Consider the following 19,201-nt stretch of genomic DNA (forward strand, 5'->3'; position numbering starts at 1 on the left):
GTGGGCAACTATAACTCTGTTAGTCTCATATCAGCAGCATGCAAAACTTTGAAAACAAATTTTGAAGCAAAGATATATTGAATGCATTAAGGTAAATATAAGATGGAATAAGACATATTGGGCTTTATTGTTAGGGATAGATCATGACACACTGACAAGGTGGTGGTTTTTTTTTTTTTGCCAATTAATAATGAAGTATCATCTGCTTAGATTAGAATAGTAACATGGATAAGGGACTGGCTAGAAAGGAAATGAGAGTGAGTAGTGCTTAAAAAAGAGCTTCTGGGCTTTGAGCAGAGCTTCTTGAAGGATCAGTGTTCAGATTCATACCATTTAATATTTTCATTAATGAGCTTGACACAAATATTAGGAGTATGTTACAAGAAAGTCGACAGGCACTGTCAATACAGAAGGAACTAGAACATCATAAAGAACTGTGTGACACTGAAGTTTAGAATAAAAAAAAAGATAAGAATAAATTTAATAGTGCAATTAGGAGGCTGTACAGCCAAGGGCTGAGGATAAGAATGACTAGGAGCTTAATGGTTGGAATTAAGAGAGAAGACGATTTAGAAATGCCAGCTGATCAGAGGGTGATGGTTCCATCAACTGGATGGGAAAATCTGAATGTGAACAGAATGTGAAAGCAAGAGAGTAAGTCTGATCATTCAAGTTGTCACTTCCAGTCTCCTATATACTTTAATGTTTTGGACCATAGGTGTCTGACATAGCATGCTCGGTTATTCGATAGACTTTCTGTGCCGATTGCTACCTGTTAAAAGGGGATATTCATAGTATGTAGAATAAATTGCTTTTAAATCACTTCAGATACTGTAGTGATGAGTGTCATTGAAATGTTCATGGGGAAAAATAGTTCTGCCTTCAAGTAAGGTTTTGAATAGTGTGCAGTAAATAAGGCTACACACTAAGCACAAATGTTGAAAGGCTATTGATTAGGTGAGCACTCTCTGTTCTGTCTTCTGAGTCAGGCAGCACTTCTGTATAAAATAGCATACAATCATATCATTAAAACTGGTGTTTTGCTGCATACGTGTGAAGGGGCAAAATCAAATTTTGAAACGGCAAGCCTTTTTTAGGGTTGTTTGATTTTAAGTGCTTGACTTTGCAATGCCTGTGTTTGTTTTATGGTGACCTGTATCACCTCGGGGTTCTGCTGTGTTCTCCAACCAACTCTACATACCCTTACTTCGGCCTTTAATTTCTACAAACATTACTGTGGGAATGACGTTAATAAACTGGGATTAGGTACCTGAATATTAATTTCTGTCCTTTGTTTACCTATGTGGATCATTTGTGGTTTCTTTTTACTATGTAGCAATTTGTAGCTGACATGTAGACTGATGCTGTTAGATATCTTTTTAAGGTATGTGCTCTGATGTGCATTCTTTTCACTTGCTACTGATACTCTGCTATGCAGACATCAAATTGCTTTGAGGCTGATTTAGCTGTATAAAAAATTCCCAGGTAATAACACTGATTTTGATGCCTTTCAGAAAGATACATGTTGACTGAACATTTTCTCCATTCTGTAGGGCTTCATCACAGGTTGGTCCTTAGCTAAATTATGCAGTTGTCTTCTGCTTTAGCATTTGTATTTCTTGACTCCCCTTCCAGGACTCCTAATGTCCTTAAAGTTTTAGTCTCTTGGATAAGCATTCTTTCCATCCCAAAATGAAAAAGACTTTTCTTTCTCAGAAGTTGCCATTGGCTGTTGGAAGGAGTCTTTCCTTGCTGTGGAATAAAAAAGGACTGTCAGGGAAACTGGCTTAGTATCTGTCCTCTTGAAACTCAGTCTAGCTAATGCTGAATCATCAATACTTTGTAAATTATGGACTTAATGAGCATTTGTTTCTAACTTTTGAAGATTGAGCCCAGCAAACTTTTGTTTTAAAAGAAAAGGGTGGGGGAGGAAGCTTCACTTTCTCTTCTGTCACATCTGAAGTCATTAGAAATAATAGATATTGAAAATCTTTTAAGATTGGATCTATAAGCTTTAGGAACAAACTTCACTTCCTTTATAATGCCACTGCATTTTTGACAATGCTTGGACCATTTTTCTTATCCTATACAATCTGGAGGCTACTACTATCTTTTCTTTAGTCTAAAGCTTTCAGAAGCAACTTTACAAGAGTGTAAAAAGTCAATGAGTCTCAGCCAGTAATACATACACAGTAACTGTTTAAGAGTTGGGTGAATTTGACACAAATTTTAATTGCGTGAGAAATATTGTTTACATTCTGTTTCTCAAAGAGTGTAACAGTATTAGTGAACAGTGATAACATGTAAGCTGCGCGTGTTTTGCAGAGTACGTGAGAGAAGGGGGCAGCGCGCATCAGAGTACGTGGCCGTTTCTTGTGCTGGAAGAGTAGTCCTGTTGGTGGTGCTTTCTCTGGAGTTTTTCTTTCTCATTTGTATTTTCCTCTGCATTTATTTGCTAGTGAACGGAGAAACAATGCGAGAAGGATCTTGCATATATTTGTAGCAATAAGTCTGAAAAGCTCTGTTGCCACCAGGGCTCTAGAAAAGCTGTGGAGAGGTACAGGGCGTTGCTAGGCAACACCACATGGCCACAGATAGTATTTTTCTTTTAATTTATTTATTCTTCAGTTTGAGTGTGTCCTGCTTGGAGCCATTTGGGTAATAGTTAAGCAAGCACATAGAAATCGGAGAGCTGCAGGAGTGGAATAAAGGAATGCAATATAAAAAAATAAGAAAGGAAAAGCCATGACACATAATGAAACAGACCAAGAGACATGAAATAATTAGTAAGGACTAGGGGGAAAAAAGTAAACAAGCATGAGGAACAGAACAGGAGAGGAAAAATCCCAAGTAATGAAGAAAAAAAAAAGGAAAGAAAAGATAGGGCACTATTGAAGAAAAATTAAAAATTGAAAGCTCAAACAGTGTATACACAAGGGAAACAGGGAAACTGCTGCATAAGAATAAGAATTAAAAATCAGAGATAAAAATGGCTTTGAGAAGAAAAAGGAGCAATTTTGTAATTGTGTTAAAAGAATAATGATTTTTGGTTTTTTTTGCTTTGCAGCCACCCTGCTCTTTCCCATTGCTCTGTTTGCACATATGCAATAGTAGTAGTGACACTCAGGAGCTGGGGACTGATTTATAAGTCCAATACGTTTTCCAGAGAGGAAAAATAATTTAAAGTAAGAGTTTCAGTCTTATTTAGCAAATATTAAGTGTGTATGTTTGAAAATAGCATTTTCAAAACTAGGTTATTGCATTTTATTGTAAAATGTGGATGATTATACTAAGGGTTCTAGGTTAAGCTCTGGTTGCTGGGAGGGAGTGGGTTATTCATACTCTCCAAGTTAAACACAGGTCTGTCCTGTGCAGTGTTCTGGGAACTAAAAGCCCTTCACTTGCAATAGCTGGAGCCAGTTCTAGACTTGAGAGTAGCATCGCCACATGAGGAAAATGCTGTGACAGAGCCAGCCCTGCTGAGAGACCCAATTTATTAGCTTGGGAACTGTGCTACCCAGCCCAAATGTCTTGAGGAGCACTGTTTGTGGGACCTGAACTAGACTCCTCCAAAGAGTGCTAAGCCTAGCTCATACCAAGGAGCCTTGCATCACACTTCTCTTCTGGTGAATCTTGGCTCCATATGTCCCTGCTTGCTTGGGAGTTGCTGGGAAGGTGCTTGCCTAATGCTTTGAGGCATGCTTGTATCACTCACCTCAGCTTAAACACAGCAATTTTTAAGAGAGTGACAAGAAGGGGAATTCAGCAGTCTGAGCTTTCTGAAAGCAGGCCAGAAGGTTTTGGGAGAAGAATGCTATTCAGGTTGAGACATGAAAGCTTCCAAAGGAGCAAAAACCCTACAACAATGACAGTAAATGGGACACAGACCTAGAAGAGTGCATAGTGCCGTACTGAGGTATTGGCTTGTTAGATGCTCTTCTCTCTAAGGTGGTAAATGGAACTGAGACCTGAGGCTATATATTTATCCTGGATGTTGTTTTCAAGCTGCATGTGAATAAACAGCATTACAGCAGCATTCTCCTAATGCTCTTTCTAATGTTCACTGTGAAAAGAACTTTCGAATGCCCTGCTGACAAATGTAGCTACACATAAACCCTGTTCGTTTCTGTGTATAGGAAAGTTCTTGTTCATGTCATTTGTTACAGAAAAGAAACTGATACCATTTATTCCCTTAAATTTGTATTGGGAGATTCTCAAGCTTATTAAACATGCATGGTATCTTATTCGAAGAAAATTACACTTGTTTGAGCAGTTTTCCCTCAGTTTTGATTATGTCTGTATGTCTGTAAATAGATGACACAACAGATGGTGATAACTTTGTAGGATCTGCAACCATTGTAATAGTCCCATACCTCTGATTTTCTGAATATTTTTTGAGAGGGAAAAAATATTTTACAGCAACAGTGTTTGTACTGTCCTGGTTTGTTGTTCCCTGCGCCCCTGCCCGAGACTTGACTTTCCACCTCCTTAGCAATGAGTGTAAGCTTTCGTTTTGACTAACTTGGCTTGATGCATGATATTTAAAGATATGTAATTGTGTTGACTGTTAAACAGTTTTGGCTCCCAGTGAACCAGTTTAGTGGTTCTTTGTGCATTCTTATACATGCTTTCCAGTTTCATGTTTGGTTTTTTTCTTTTTTGTGCTTCCATTGGTTTCTTCTCACTTTGTATATATTACAGAGTCTGAGGTCACTGTCTTACTGTATGTGGACCCTATAGTGTTACAATAAGGTTTTAGATACCAGTCAGTCATGAGCATAGTAAAGAATGCTTATAAATATAGTAGTCTTTTCACTATTTTTTTCTTTATGGTATTTTGGAAAAAAAAAAGACAAGAAGTTTTCCTCTGATTTAACTATTTTAGATAGCAATTAATATAAAATGTATTTAAATATTTGGCTTTCCTGAACATCTCAGTACAAGGACATGTCTTTTGAATCTCAGAGAAAATAGAAATAGAGGAGAAATTGTAGCCTAGTTTTTTTCAGATATGTGAATTGTCAACTCACTTACATTTCTTCTCATGACATGTCCTGCTATCATCTACAGTTACTTCAGAGTCAACATGTAGTTTAAAACATAAGAGCTGAGGTAACATTTTGTTGGTGTTTGCATATGATGCTCATAGTTTATGAATGAGCTCCAGATTATTTTAAGTCAAATCATTCTTCAGTTTTTTGTGAGGAATGATAGTGATGGAAAATCTGATACAAAGTGCCAGCATGTAACACAACTACAGGGTCTTGATACAAGGGTTGTGCTCTACTGGCTGCAGCCTTTTTCCTAATTCTTATTCCTTTGACTTGGGTAGATGGTTCTCAAGCAAACTTAATATTTCCAGTTATTCCTCTGGGGAAATCTAGTCTCAATTTCATATTTGGCTTTGTCTGTGGTAAGTACCCTCAACTGTCACATGAGGAAATTTGTTTCATTGCTAAGTCATCTTTTATGCTCCGATACTGATTTTCGGGAAACACGGTAATCCAGAATAGGAGCACATATACTCTTTTGGTAATTCACAAAGTCAGAGGATGGGATCTTAATAGTATTTTTTGTGGAATTGTTTCAGATTTTTGCAAAGAAAATTTGGAGGAAGGATGCTCCTTTATGAGGTCTTGGCCAGTGAGCATAGTGACATATAACCACATATGGTTATGGCAAGAAATATCATCACTTGCAGGCACTGAAGTATTTTTCATGCAGAGATATCACTGTTTTCTTCTACTAAGCTAAGCAGAGGATGGGATTTTTCCCACCCCTCCTGCAGGACAGAAACATTGGGTTGCTTGGAGCCCAGAAGTCATAGGTCCTACGGTGTTCTCTGTCTAGTCCCATGGTACTGTCACCAGTTCCTTGGCTCTTGGCCTTGTATTTAGCATATTTCAGGCTCTTTCCAGGGGGCTTAAAGACTATTTTATGTAAGTCTTTTAGAAGTTGGAGAGAATTAGGAGTACACAATTTAGTAAATAGTACATGGAATGTGGTTTAGCTGGCGCATGGGTTTCTATAACTGTCAATAGAAAGACAAAATCTGTAAGATTAGGAAAAAAAAAAAGAAGGACCTTGGGTAGGACCTTGCTGTTGTGGTTTAACCCCAGCTGGCAACTAAGCACCACAGCCTCTCACTCACTCCCCCCACCCAGAGAGGGATGGGGGAGAGAATTGGAAAGGTAAAAGTGAGAAAACTCTTGGGTTGAGATAAAGACAGTTTAATAGGTAAAGCAAAAGCCACACACACAAGCAAAGCAAAACAAGGAATTCATTCACTGCTTCCCATGGGCAGGCAGGTGTTCAGCCATCTCCAGGAAAGTGGGGCTCCATCACACGTAACAGTTACTTGGGAACACAAAGGCCATCACTCCGAACATCCCCCCCTTCCTCCTTCTTCCCCCAGCTTTATATGTGAGCATGACATCATATGGTATGGAATAGCCCTGTGGTGAGTCGGGGTCAGCTGTCCCGGCTGTGTCCCCTCCCAGCTTCTTGTGCCCCCCCAGCCTGCTCGCTGGTGGGGTGGGGTGAGGAGCAGAAAAGGCCTTGACTCTGTGCAAGCACTGCTCAGCAGGAATGAAAACATCCCTGTGTTATCAACACTGTTTTCAGCACAAATCCAAAACATAGCCCCATACTGGGTACGATGAAGAAAATTAACTCTATCCCAGCCAAAATCAGCACACTTGCCTAGTCAATTCTCATAGTTATTTGGGAAAGAAGCTTATGCAAAATAATGAGAAATAGCTTAGGCAGATTAGCTTCTGCAGAATTGGTTGGGAAAATTGTGTCCTGTTGTGTTATTTTTTTTAATATTGAGGCAACTACAGGGAGCTGTAGTGCATGGTGAACACAGAACCATGAAATAAAATGTTTTGTTGTGGCACTTCTGAAAAATACTGTTGTTGGAGAATAAAATGTGCCTTGTAAGGGATGAGAGGTGGCATCTTGGGCTGAGGAAGCAAGCCTGCTACATGTAATTTGCTTTCATTCCTCTACATAGAGCTGGACTGCATTGTTTCAGGATGGCGTTTAAGCATTTTATTGTAACTTTAATTTTTGAAAAGCTCTTATTTAATAATTCTTTAGCTATGCATGAAAAATAAGAGGTATCCTGTAAGTTGGTACTCTCAAATATGTGGGGTTAATTCCTTAAATTCTTGGTCATTCAGCTTCTAAAAAAGCAGGGGCTTTTGGGTATGTGTTTTTTCTTATGCTCTTTGTTGAAGGTCAAGAACATAATCTGTTCCTTAGGAGTACAGTTCTACCTGCATTTTAAAGATTCTTCCTTTTTTCCAGGTTATGAGCTCTGTAAATGTTAATTCTCAATATGAGTCTGGTCTTTACCTATATACTCTCATTTTGTTTAATCTCGATGAGTCAGGGGAATATTTGCGTAAGCAGAGTAAAGAATCCCAAGGGAAAAGCAAGCTAGGCTGAGGTATGGGAAAGTACCGGGGGGGAGGGAGTACAGCATTTGGGATATTTTTTTTCTTACTAATCTTTACATAGTTATATTTCCACTGTCAAGTGAAAATAGTACATTTCAAAATTCTGTGTAGAGCCTGTGTGTCTTTACTTAGACTTTATGCCCATGAAGACTTAAGTTGTAAATCTGTGCTATGAGTACAGCAGAATCGGAGGATTCAACCATCAAGAATGGGTCGTAGACATGATCTTAAACTTCTGTGAAGGCTCTCATGTAGTGCTCAGGCTCTCCAACAGGAAAAAGGCAGGACTTACAACCACATTAAAAAATAAATAGTATCTAGTATTCCCTGTATAGTATAGTATTCCCTGCTAATAAATAGTATAATAAATAATAAATTGCTAATAATAAAATAGTATTCTCTGCTACAGAGCCCTATCCCATACAGGGAAGCAGTCTTAAAAGTGTCCCTTTAGATGCAGAGGGACTGGTAGCTTGTTGCCAAGTCTTCCCATTCATCTACTGATCAAGTTTAACATTTGTTATAGGAAGAGAAAGAAAAAAGTGAGAGGCAAAGGTTTTCCTTCCTTTTTGTTCTCAAAGTTTTCTCTGTCTTTTAAAGCTGAGTCACAAGGGGAGGAGCATTATAAAATGTCCTGTCTAGTGGCATCACCTGCATTCTCTGCTCCTTTATTATTTCCAGCTGTGCCTCTGCTGTCTTGCATATCTTTTGTAGTTTTTTATTCTCTTCTTTTGAGTTCTTTGGTCTAGTATTCTGTGTGTTGCATGCTTGGTCCTTTCAGAATGTCTTTTCTCATCTTCCCTGTATCACTACTATCTGATGTGTTATCCATTGCCAAAACACGTGGTGTCTGCATCTGCTCTGACAACAGCAGGTTGAATGCAAGCAAGATATCATACCCTTATGTGAACGTGAAGGCTGCTATGAATTTGCCACTTGAAAGTTGTGCGTGAAACAGCATGAAAAGGAAGTTAGCAGAATGCCATCTCAGATTGGAAGATCTTTCACAGTCCCGGTAAAATTGCAAACTAAAGTGTTATGTATGTTTAACAAGTAATTAACTTTTATATAATTACCTGTCTTTAAGGATTAAGTGTACCATATTTTAAACTGGGAAAACTTTAAAAAAAATCCAAAATTGTCTGCTTCCACTTCAGAATTCCCAGCTACATTGACAGTATTTCTGGTAATTAATAACAAAAAACACACCTGCAGTTTCAGAAAATATTTCATGCATCGAAGTTTCCTGGTATCAGTCCTGTTTTAGCAATATATTCCTGTTTGTGGAGAAAATGTGATACTTATGTTTGAGTTTGCATGTGCACTATTTTTAGTGCCTTAAAAATACTATTCCTCTAAAAAAACCTGAGAAAAATTAACATGATTATGCTAATTAGGCATTGATCACAGCCACCCACAATTCTATTTAATATTTTTTCTATTGATTTTTATTTGATTACTAACACTTAGAGCTGGTTTTCTGTTGGAAGTCTGCTATTTTTGATGTATTAATATCTATATTTTTCAAAGAGCCTGTCTGGCCAATGTGGCTGTATCACATAATGAAAAAATTGTTATAACAAATGTTCATGTATTATGAATGACATGCTGTCAAATGTTATGTAAATACCTGAGGGCTCAATATACTGTCTGCAGATACTAGGAATATGTACATGTTAAAAAAATACCTATTTTTTGCTTTGTGAACAGCTGGTCAGGTATCAGTTTTAAGCTGCTTTTCCCCCTATTTGGAGTAAGAACCCCTTGAGAATGAGTCATAGCAAATAAGAAGGAGGAATTTAGTAGGTAGATATTGCGTAGAACATAATATCTTACAGTTAGGATCAAACAATCCTTTTACTTGTTTAGTTTTTAAGAATGCTCTTAGATAAAACCCTTTGGCAAATGGCAACAGTTTTGTTTAGTTGCTCAGTATGAAGATAGTTTAAGTGGGCTTCCTGTGTGGAATACAGCTATTGGCTACTGAATAACTTTAATGAATTGTAGCACTGACATTAGAATAAATGCAATATATGTAAGTCATTTTACCCTATAGCAGATGGGTGCTTATGTCTGTGAGAGAAGATCAATGGAACCATTTAGCTTTTTGTGTTGTTTCAGTGTAGAAAGACAGTCTGTTGCAAATCAAGAGAGAAGTCTGCTAAGAGTATTTAGGTTTCATTGGAAGAAAGCACAGTGTTACATAAGTTTGCATCAAAAGAAGTAGATCTGCTATTCCAAATTCATGACAATTGTATATTAGTCTGTTTTTAATAATTTTTCTTTGGCATGTAATCCTGTTTAATTAGATTTTACTCTCTCTGTTGTTTCAAGATTCCATAAACTGGAGTCTTATATACCAGCTGCTAAAGCAGGAGTTACTGTCTAAATGATATTCACAATGAGTATTTGGAAGGTTTACAATTATACCCTTGCTAATAAATTGTGCTATTTTCCCCAACAGTTTTAAGTGCTAATCTTCAGAAGGCATTTTAAAATTAGCTAAAATTCTGTCAAGAGATTTACAAAAATTGTTAGCATGAAGATAATTATGTCACAGTCCTTGGACTCCATCTCTGATTGTGTGCATAAATCAGAAAATGTCAGCTGTGTTTTCCCTTAATAATTATCCTTGCAGCAATATATTACAGTTTAGATTACTATTATAATGTTGCGTTAGGTTTATAAAACACAAGTTAGTTATTTCTAAAGTTTTCTGCTGATGAAATAATTCACATTCCCAGAATAACAAGTGATTATTGGAGTTAACATTTCATATATCAATAAGAAGATCAATATGGAAATAACCGTTCTACACTTTTTAAACAGTCCCCTGAAGAAGTCAGCTTTTTTATTACAACTTTGTTAAAGGAGATTTAGGAATTTTTGGACCAAAATTTGAGACTTCTCTTGCTGAAGCTGTACAGGACGTAGGTACTTATGGTAGATTCTATGTGTCCCCAACAGTCTTGGCAATCTGTCATTGGAGCCTACCTCCTTAAAGGTAACTAATTGAAATATCAGAGGGAGCTACTACATCCTTCAGAATTTGGACCAGGTTGTCTCATTTTAAGCACTCAGAAATCTAGGTACAAGTACATTTAATATGCACATTTTAAAAGTTGGCTGCATAAAAATTAGAAAATTAAGACACAACATACTCTGTAGGAACCTTTTTCATGGATTATAAAGGAGAAAATGGAAGAAAAATTAATTTGTTTTAGCATTAGCAGCAATAGTAAATACAAACCGAACAGGTGAGAGCTGTTCCATCTTTCAATTGCTGTATGTTCCATATGTTTAATACACAGAGAACATTTGACAGTAAAAATGTGAGATTTATTTTCACAAATGTTTGGAAAAAAACTCAGGCTTTCTAAGAAAATTTCCTAAAACCATGTGGAAGCAATGAATTCCAAGAATTCGGCAATCCTACTTACCTAAAAATTTCTTTCACGGAAGAGAGACGTTATTTTAAGTAAAGCTTTTGATTTGGCAGTGTATCAACTAGGATAAGAGATCTACTCAACTTCAGTGATGCAGGCTGCCTTAGAATAGGTCTTACGCTGTTGTCAGATCAAAAGATTTTATTTCTCAACTATCTCAAAATGTGTGTAAGACATTATCTGTAATACTAACACTTTTGAAAGTCTTATGTGAAGTATTTCAGGATAGAGTTAAAGTAGCAGGATGTGGCTTAGTGTGATCCCACTCTCATTTGACTGGAAGGAAGATTTAAGGTTGATTTCAATGGAAGTGGGGTCACTTCTTTTATCAGTACTGTATCACAGAATGGGTCAGTTTGAATTATGGTCTTCTCAAAACTCTGACTCTTATGCCTGTCATGGCAGAGCAGAGGCAGCAATGCTTTTGTGATTTAGGGAGATCCTCAGTGGCGACACCAGGCAGTAGACTCCTTTTAGTTTCTGAGCTACTTCTGCAAAGTTCTGCATTTGACCCAATAGGCCAAATCAAGAATTGCTTTTCAAATGACTAAGTCAAGCAAAGAAGGCTTTTCCACCCAAGACAAAAACATATACAAGAAAGCTAAACTGATGAATGATTAGAGATGTGTTTTAAAAAGTACAACTTCACTTTTGCCAGAATCCTAGGTGTTTATTTAAAACCAGAGTGATTCTTTATTTGTATTCTCCACTTATGTGAGCTAGCTTGTTACTTCAACCAGTGTCAAAGAGTAAGACTTTTTGCACTTGGTAGTTGCTGACTTTCCTCAGACTGTTAGAATATTATTATAAAGTTTATGTCATGATATTATTAATATTATCACTTACCATAACTGAAAATATAGAATTATGAGCACAGAGTCCTTGCTCCCAAAGCTTGCAGTTTATTTATTAACAAGAACAAATTGCAGTAGGAAAAAGAGTCGTATTTTTGTGGTTATGGGAGGAAAAGCTTTTCGATTTATTCATTAATCTTCCTTCTTCCTCATCTTCATACATTCATCATTCATCTTGCTCATTACTGATTAGATGTTCCACCAGTATGCTGTGTGTGATGCCACAGATATTTGTGGATATCCAGTCTACATCTCTGTTTTTAACTAGTTGTCATGTAGTTTTAGTTAAGATCTCATATGATAAGCCATTTATTTATATATAAAATCTCTTCTCCACTCTCTTGCTTTTTGGTTCATTTAAAAACCTCGAAGTATTTATGCTAGAATCCTTTAAGAAGCAGTATTTAGACTTTTGTGGCTTTTTGACATGCAATGGTAGTTTGACTTATGATGACCATGTCCCTAGTTGCATCTCTGTACTTATTTTTCCTCCTGAACTTCTCAAAGGTGATATTTAGTTTAGTATCATACAGCACTATAGATCTGCCAACACCGGTAACAGAGTACTATGTAATTATTGAATCATAGACTTAAAACTTCTAGACTTTATCTATACCCACAGAAAATCACTTGGCAGTAAGCCACCAAAACCAATTTTTTTTATTGCTAGTGTTTTGATTTTTTGACTTTAGCTGCTGCTCAGAATTAAACACCTGGGAGTTTAATTACTCATTATACTTAAATCTGTGAAGTATTGTGGGCCAAAACATACTGCCCTGTGCAAGATGTTTATGGATATGAATCTATTTGGTAGCATGGATAATAGAATGAGCTCAATTTTTGCTACTGTTTTATTACTTTAAGAATGTAAAGCTCACCCTGGTCATGGTCTACCAAAGTTTCATCATTTCCCAGACATATTCTTCAGAGTATTCTCGTGCTCACAATTTCATTCATACTGGTAGCCTTTCTTATAAACTGATATCCTTTCAGACGATCTACAAAGGTAGTGTATGAGCTGATACTCGGATCCATGAAGAAGTAGCATCTATACACCTGTAGCTATGCTTATATTTGGTATTTCAGACACCTTGTTCTCTCTTCTCTGAGAGGATCCAACATACTGTTTCGATGATTGCAGCTCTAACTGGAAAGCAGTGGGTATGATCAATATTTGCTCACTCTCCTGTTCAATATGTATGCAGTAACTGATGACATAGTACTATGAGGTCATCTTCCTCATCTGAGGAGTTTGCATCTGGCTCAGTTTTTAGTTCATTTTTTCCTAATGGTGAAGTTGTTTGTTCTCCAACTGCTGTACCTTGGATGAGAGCTATTTGGCTGAAAGTAGCTGAGAAAAATATTGTCCAGAAACAATTCTCAGAAATGGTAGAAGTTCATCTTCTTGCCAAATGAATTGGTACAATATCTATTATTTGAGTCTATAAAATTTGTTCCACTTTTTGTTCTGGGTTATCTATTCGTTTTTGCATTGAGCATATAGTTGAGAGGGAATATTTGTGTGTGTAAGGCTACATGATCACAGCATTTTCTTTAGATATGGGCCACCTTTGTTGCCCTTCAGCTGATTAACACAGTATGGTCTATATAGACAAAGAAGAAATACCAGCTGAACTTACTCTTTTCAGCATTTTCCACGTAGAGATCATCGGTTATTTTAGCTTGTACAATATTTTGTACAAGAGAAGATTTAGTTGTGTTTGATAAAAATCTTGTGTGCTTTGGATCCTCTGTCATTTCTACATGCTTTATACTGCAAGGTCAAGAGAAATGAACTACATGATGCTCAGATTTTCTGAACCTGTCCTGACATACTGGTGGCACAGGATTGTTAAAACATGGGCTTTCCTCTTTTGGCACTTGGAGCAATATTCGAAATGGTGTTTCCTTTGGTCTGTTTTCCTGGAGGATGGGAGGTTTGATTTTTGCTTGCACAGATACTTTCAGTTTAGTACTGATGAATCGGGAATTCTTTATTAATTAGTATTGTCAATTTGGATTTCTTTTGTGTATTTTAAACGACTGACCTGCCTGTATGTGCTTGGAGCTGAAGGTCAATGTATGCTGATGTAAATAATGGAATACCTCATTGTAGAGCTTCCCTGTCTTTCTCGCGTAATCCCTTTGAGTTTTTGAGTAGGATTTTGCCATACAAAGTACAGCTGATTGTAATTTAAACAAATAAAAAATATCAGATTACCCATGGGATAAGTTTTACTACTCATACTTAAGACATGCATCATTTTTTATAAGGGAGAGAAAAGGTTGCAAAAGTTCCAAATGTGGCTTTGTTCATTTCTCCTTCTTGGAAATTTATTGTTAAAGCATTAAAACTTTGTATTAAAAAGTCTATAATCTTATTTAAAAATAATGATAGTTTAAATGTTAATTGGACAAGCTAAAATATCTTGTTAGGTCATTTACAAATATCGAATTATTTCCTTTCCAGTAATGCTTTTGTAGCCTCAAATTGAATGTAATTATAAAAATAAAGAATCAATGCACAAAAGAAATAACAATAGGTAACGTTTATTGTATTTATTATAACTGTCTTTAAGATGTGGACTTAAAAATTAATTCAGATATTAAAAACTGTGAAAGCAATATGACCAAATAATAGCGCACATATTTCTTTAAAGGCACTGCATAAAGAGCCTGACAATCCTGCCTTCAAGGTTGTTAGCAATAGCAACTGTTAGCCTTGCAACTTGTGTTTCTTTTACACCCATATGGCAAAATTATGCCTCCCAGAGGTAAGTTTTGGTATTGGAGAAAGGTGCTTCAGAGAGCAGGGGTAACCTAAAAGCCTCCTGTATTGACGAAGCCTCCAGAGAATATAAAAATCCTGTGGATGATGCAGATGATCAGAGAATTCTTGTTTGCTGGTATTTCACACTCACTTTGCACAGATACAAATTTCTGTACTCCCCAGCATCTTCTGAATCAATTTTACTGCCTTTATGGGAGCAGAAGAAAAGGATTGGCATTCTGGAGTAATGGAACCAGACGCGCATTTGAAAATAATAAACAGCGTGTAGCAAAGTTTTATTTCATTTATTGTCACAAAGTTGTTGGCTTCATATGACTTCTAGAAATACTGGTGAGCTTTAATCTGGAAAGAACATTAAGTGGTTGAGGTGTCTATAAACAATTAATCTCTTCAGTTTCTGTTCTGTCTTAAAAATTAATTTAAATATGAATTAAATATGATTGGTTTGTTCCAACAACACTGCCTGTTTCATTGGGACAGAATTTATAACTTTTATTATAATTCTAAAATGCATGTTTAGGTTTCTGTTCTCATCTGTGTGTGTATAGTAGCTTTGTAGCCTCGCATACTGATAAAGGAAAAATTAATTTTTCTTTCAAAGAAGAAAAAAGTAAAATTTCTATACATTTCATTATGGGACATTTATAAGATGATTTCCATGGCAACCATATAATAAGATTCATGTTTACTTTGTTTCTGAGTTCTCACTGTCTTTTTAATGACTCCCGTGTAATTAAAACAGAATGCATAATTTGAGGTTACATAATATAAATCAGTTTTGATTGCATGATGTTGAATAATGTTAATACATGTACAATATACTGTTTAAGAGCCTTGCATGGATTTGTCCATTTGTTGCAGAACTGTGAGAAACTAGAAAATAATTTTGATGACATAAAGCACACGACTCTTAGTGAGCGAGGAGCACTTCGAGAAGCAATGAGGTAAGTCTGGGTCACCATAGCAACAGTCACAGATGTGGTAAAGAAAGAGTCATTCTTCATTATTGGGGGAACAAATGAGTTCATTGCCACCATTCAGCTCTATTCTCTAAGGTATTAATTTGTCAGTGGAGAGGCTTCCCTTGAGGCTGTGCTTTGGTTTTGAAGCTGCATAAATGTTAAGCCTGACTGCACAGTAAAAAACGTAAATGTTTAATTTGTTATTTAAAATGCTTAAGGGGTGCTTTGCTTTATATTTATACTAAACTGTGAGTGAATGAAAATATTGTTCATCTAAATTCTGTAAGTGTTAAAGCAATTGTACAATGCTGTTTGAACAAACCTGTGTTTACTTTTAAATTGGATTTGATTTTTATGTATGTAGTTCCTGTGTACTCTGATTTTATCACCAGATTTACATGATTTTGGTTTTGCTAATGGAACGTTAAAATCTATCTCATCCTGCATATGTTGTAGAGATGTCTATTTTGCTTAATATCCTCATATCAATGCACTTAATGCTTATTAGAGGAGGTTAAAATTAGTCAGTACGTGAATCTTCTGTTACCCTTACCTGCACTGTAGAGTATCTGGGTACAGGACTCCAAAGAAACTTGCCAGCTATACTACCTGGAAAAGGGAATGATTACTATGCTGAAAGGTGGTGGAATCAAAGACAGATTTTCTAAAGTAACTCACTGAATAATCAGGAAGGTGTTAATTATAGTATTATCTGTGGATCAGAAAATTACAGTAACCTGTACTTTTAAAGGTTTTGAAAGTTGGATAGTAAAATGTAATGATGCAAACGTAGTGCTTCATTTCACTTACCTGATATCAGAGTAACTTCTTAGACTTGCACTAGTGCAGTAAAAAGTAAAAACAAGAACAAAAAATATTGAGAAACTTCTTGTAAAACTAATTACACACATTTGCTTTGATTGTGTTCAGAATCCCCTTAAATTTATGGATGTGTGTAGTGGTTTAACTCCAGCCGGCAACTAAGCACTGCACAGCCGCTTGCTCACTCCCCCTGCCAGCAGGATGGGGGGAGGAAGAGAATTGGAAGGCTAAAAGTGAGAAAACTCGTGGGTTGAGATAAGAACAGTTTAAGAATTAAAATAAAATATAATAATAATTTGTAATGAAAAGGAACATAACAAAGAAAGGGAAATAAAACCCAAGAAAGACAAGTGATACAAATGAAAACAATTGCTCACCACCAACTGACCAATGCCCAGCCAGTCCCCGAGCAGCGGCCTGCTGGCCAACCTTCCCTTAGTTTATTGCTGAGCATGACGTCCTATGGTACGGAATAGCCCTGTGGTCAGTCGGGGTCAGCTGTCCCGGCTGTGTCCCCTCCCAGCTTCTTGTGCCCCCCCAGCCTACTCGCTGGTGGGGTGGGGTGAGAAGCAGAAAAGGCCTCGACTCTGTGTAAGCACTGCTCAGCAGTAACTAAAACATCCCTGTATTATCAACACTCTTTTCAGCACAAATCCAAAACATAGCCCCATACTCGCTACTAGAAAGAAAATTAACTCTATCCCAGCCAAAACCAGCACAATGTGTGTGAATGACTTTATTTGCATGACTCTGACTTTATGTTTGTGGCGCTCGTCTCACGTACACTGCTGTGAATAAGTGTTTGTAAAGGTATTCTGACTTGAAATGCAACCTGCCTCTTTTGAAACCCTTCTTATTACCTCCAAATTATATTCTTTCCTTTCTGAACATTTCAACTACTAGTGTTGCAAATAACTGTAAAAATAATGACATTCACCTTTCTAATTGTGATTTCTTGCTTTTTGCTTGTTTTGCTTCATACATTTAGGGTTTTCTCCCTACGTGGTTGGTCATCTGCATACGTAAATCTTTTGTATAGTGCCAGTAAATTTAAGTGATTTGAAATAAAGATTTGCAGAACTTTCGGCATATGAAGCTACTTTTTGAATTTTCAACAAATTGGATTTCAAGTTGCTGCTCTCCTGTAACAACGTTCCATGGGAAGCGTTGCGGCGTTTTGCAATACATGACTCAGCAGAGTTAATCTTTTAAAAACTTGGGACCTGACAGCTCTTTGGTGATAAACATTCGTAGCAAAGGGAGCTTTGGCATTTCAAAGGTCATGTTTCTGTTACAAGGACTGTGTAGAAGATTCTTAGATTCTATGCTGTGCATACAATAAAAAGCACTTTACTATCTCATAAATTTGTATCCTGGCTATTTCTGCTAGTGTACAAGCCATTCTGAGAAATAGTTATTGATTGTGAAGTGTGACAGATATTGTGCAGTGCTGGAATTCTCTTAATTGCAGTCAATATTATATGGTTGATTTTTTTCTTAGTTGTTTTTATGGAGGTAAAGAAAATACCTGACTTACTAAATTAAGACGGTAGTATGTTTTTATAATGTACTTGAGTAACACATAAAAGGTGCAAAATGTTAATTTAGAGAGGTATATGCAGGTAGGTGTACATATTTTTCTAAATGTGTGTAAAAGACACTTGTTATTTTAGGCTGTACAGTTCTTTCAACTGCTACATAGTCACCCCATATTCTTGGTGGCTGCATTTTTCTATTTCGATCCCAAGATTATCTGTAGGATATGTAATTCAAATGGTACATTTTGACAGATTAAAGTTCACTTTGTTTTCCCATAACTATAGTGGACATCGGATCAGGCATGGGAGGACATAGATTTTTCTGGCCTCAGTATTGTGAGATACCTGCCCCTTTTTCGTAAGGGAAGTATGTGGAGAGGGTTTTATGTTGCACAAAGGCACTAAAATCATGTGGGCATGCAAACAACAACAACAAAAAAATCCTGGTTGGATAGCTAAGCGGATATATCTGGATCTCAGATGAGCCTTAAGTTGAATGGGCAGTCTGCCCAAATCCTCTCTGATTTCCCAGAGTGGTACTACTGGTCTGCCAGATGAGAGATACAATGAACATTTTCCCCCAGTGCTCCTGTTTGGAACGAGACCTTCCGTTTTAACTTTCTCTTTGAGAAAAATGGTCAATTTAATACGGGTTTCAGTACATTTCTAGTCTGTGAATATCACTGTGCTCTGCATAAACAAACACTAATATCCAAGAAGGGTCTTGTTCTTTTTCCAGGTCTTCAGAAACTGAATGGTATTCAAATTAAGGATTACATGAAAATCATCTTTCTTGTTTATGTGTATAGATGTATGCAAAATAAACTTTCTGAAGGGTTTTGAAATTATCATAAAGCATATGAACTTTCTCTAGTTTTACTTTACATATTATTTTAGACCTTGGATGAGATAATGAGCTGATAGTAGTTTGCCATTACACAGTGTATGAAGAGTGGTATTGTAAGAATTTGGTTTACTTATGATTGCACATAAAATCATAAAGCATTCCATTCAGTTAATGTTTTGCTTATTTTGTTAATGTACTCCAAATGTTTTTTATTATATTTTAATGTAACTGCAAAGTTTAAGTAAACAATAAAAATACATTAGTTTTTTGAATTGGGGTTTATAAATGGACAGACTATTGCTTTACATACCTTGAATGTGTATGTTATAATTTAATTCGGTATTTTATGTAGTAACTTGGGAGAAAAATAACATAGATACATACCTATAATGCCAGGTTGCATAAGTGAGAGCATTACGCTTTTGTTAAACAGGGCTTAATTTGTTCTTAATTTATAATCACTGTAAAAAATCTAGAT

The 19,201-nt window shown here is 36.4% G+C and overlaps 1 protein-coding gene across 5 annotated transcripts in view; it reads left to right on the forward strand.

Annotated features, from left to right (window-relative positions):
* The window catches only part of DPYD (dihydropyrimidine dehydrogenase), a 369,002-nt gene that overhangs the window by 32,725 nt on the left and 317,076 nt on the right, over window positions 1-19,201 (forward strand). For 2 of the 5 annotated variants that reach the window (XM_075508301.1, XM_075508306.1), the window contains exon 3: window positions 15,416-15,498. The exons of 1 other annotated variant lie outside the window; for it this stretch is intronic. In XM_075508301.1, coding sequence (XP_075364416.1) covers window positions 15,416-15,498 — 83 coding nt within the window. Of the gene's footprint in view, window positions 1-15,384; window positions 15,499-19,201 lie in introns of all 5 variants that reach the window. 2 more of the 5 variants (XM_075508302.1, XM_075508303.1) reach the window with 1 other exon arrangement.

This window comes from Mycteria americana, chromosome 7 (assembly GCF_035582795.1).
Source record: "Mycteria americana isolate JAX WOST 10 ecotype Jacksonville Zoo and Gardens chromosome 7, USCA_MyAme_1.0, whole genome shotgun sequence".
NCBI classification, from domain to species: domain Eukaryota; kingdom Metazoa; phylum Chordata; class Aves; order Ciconiiformes; family Ciconiidae; genus Mycteria; species Mycteria americana.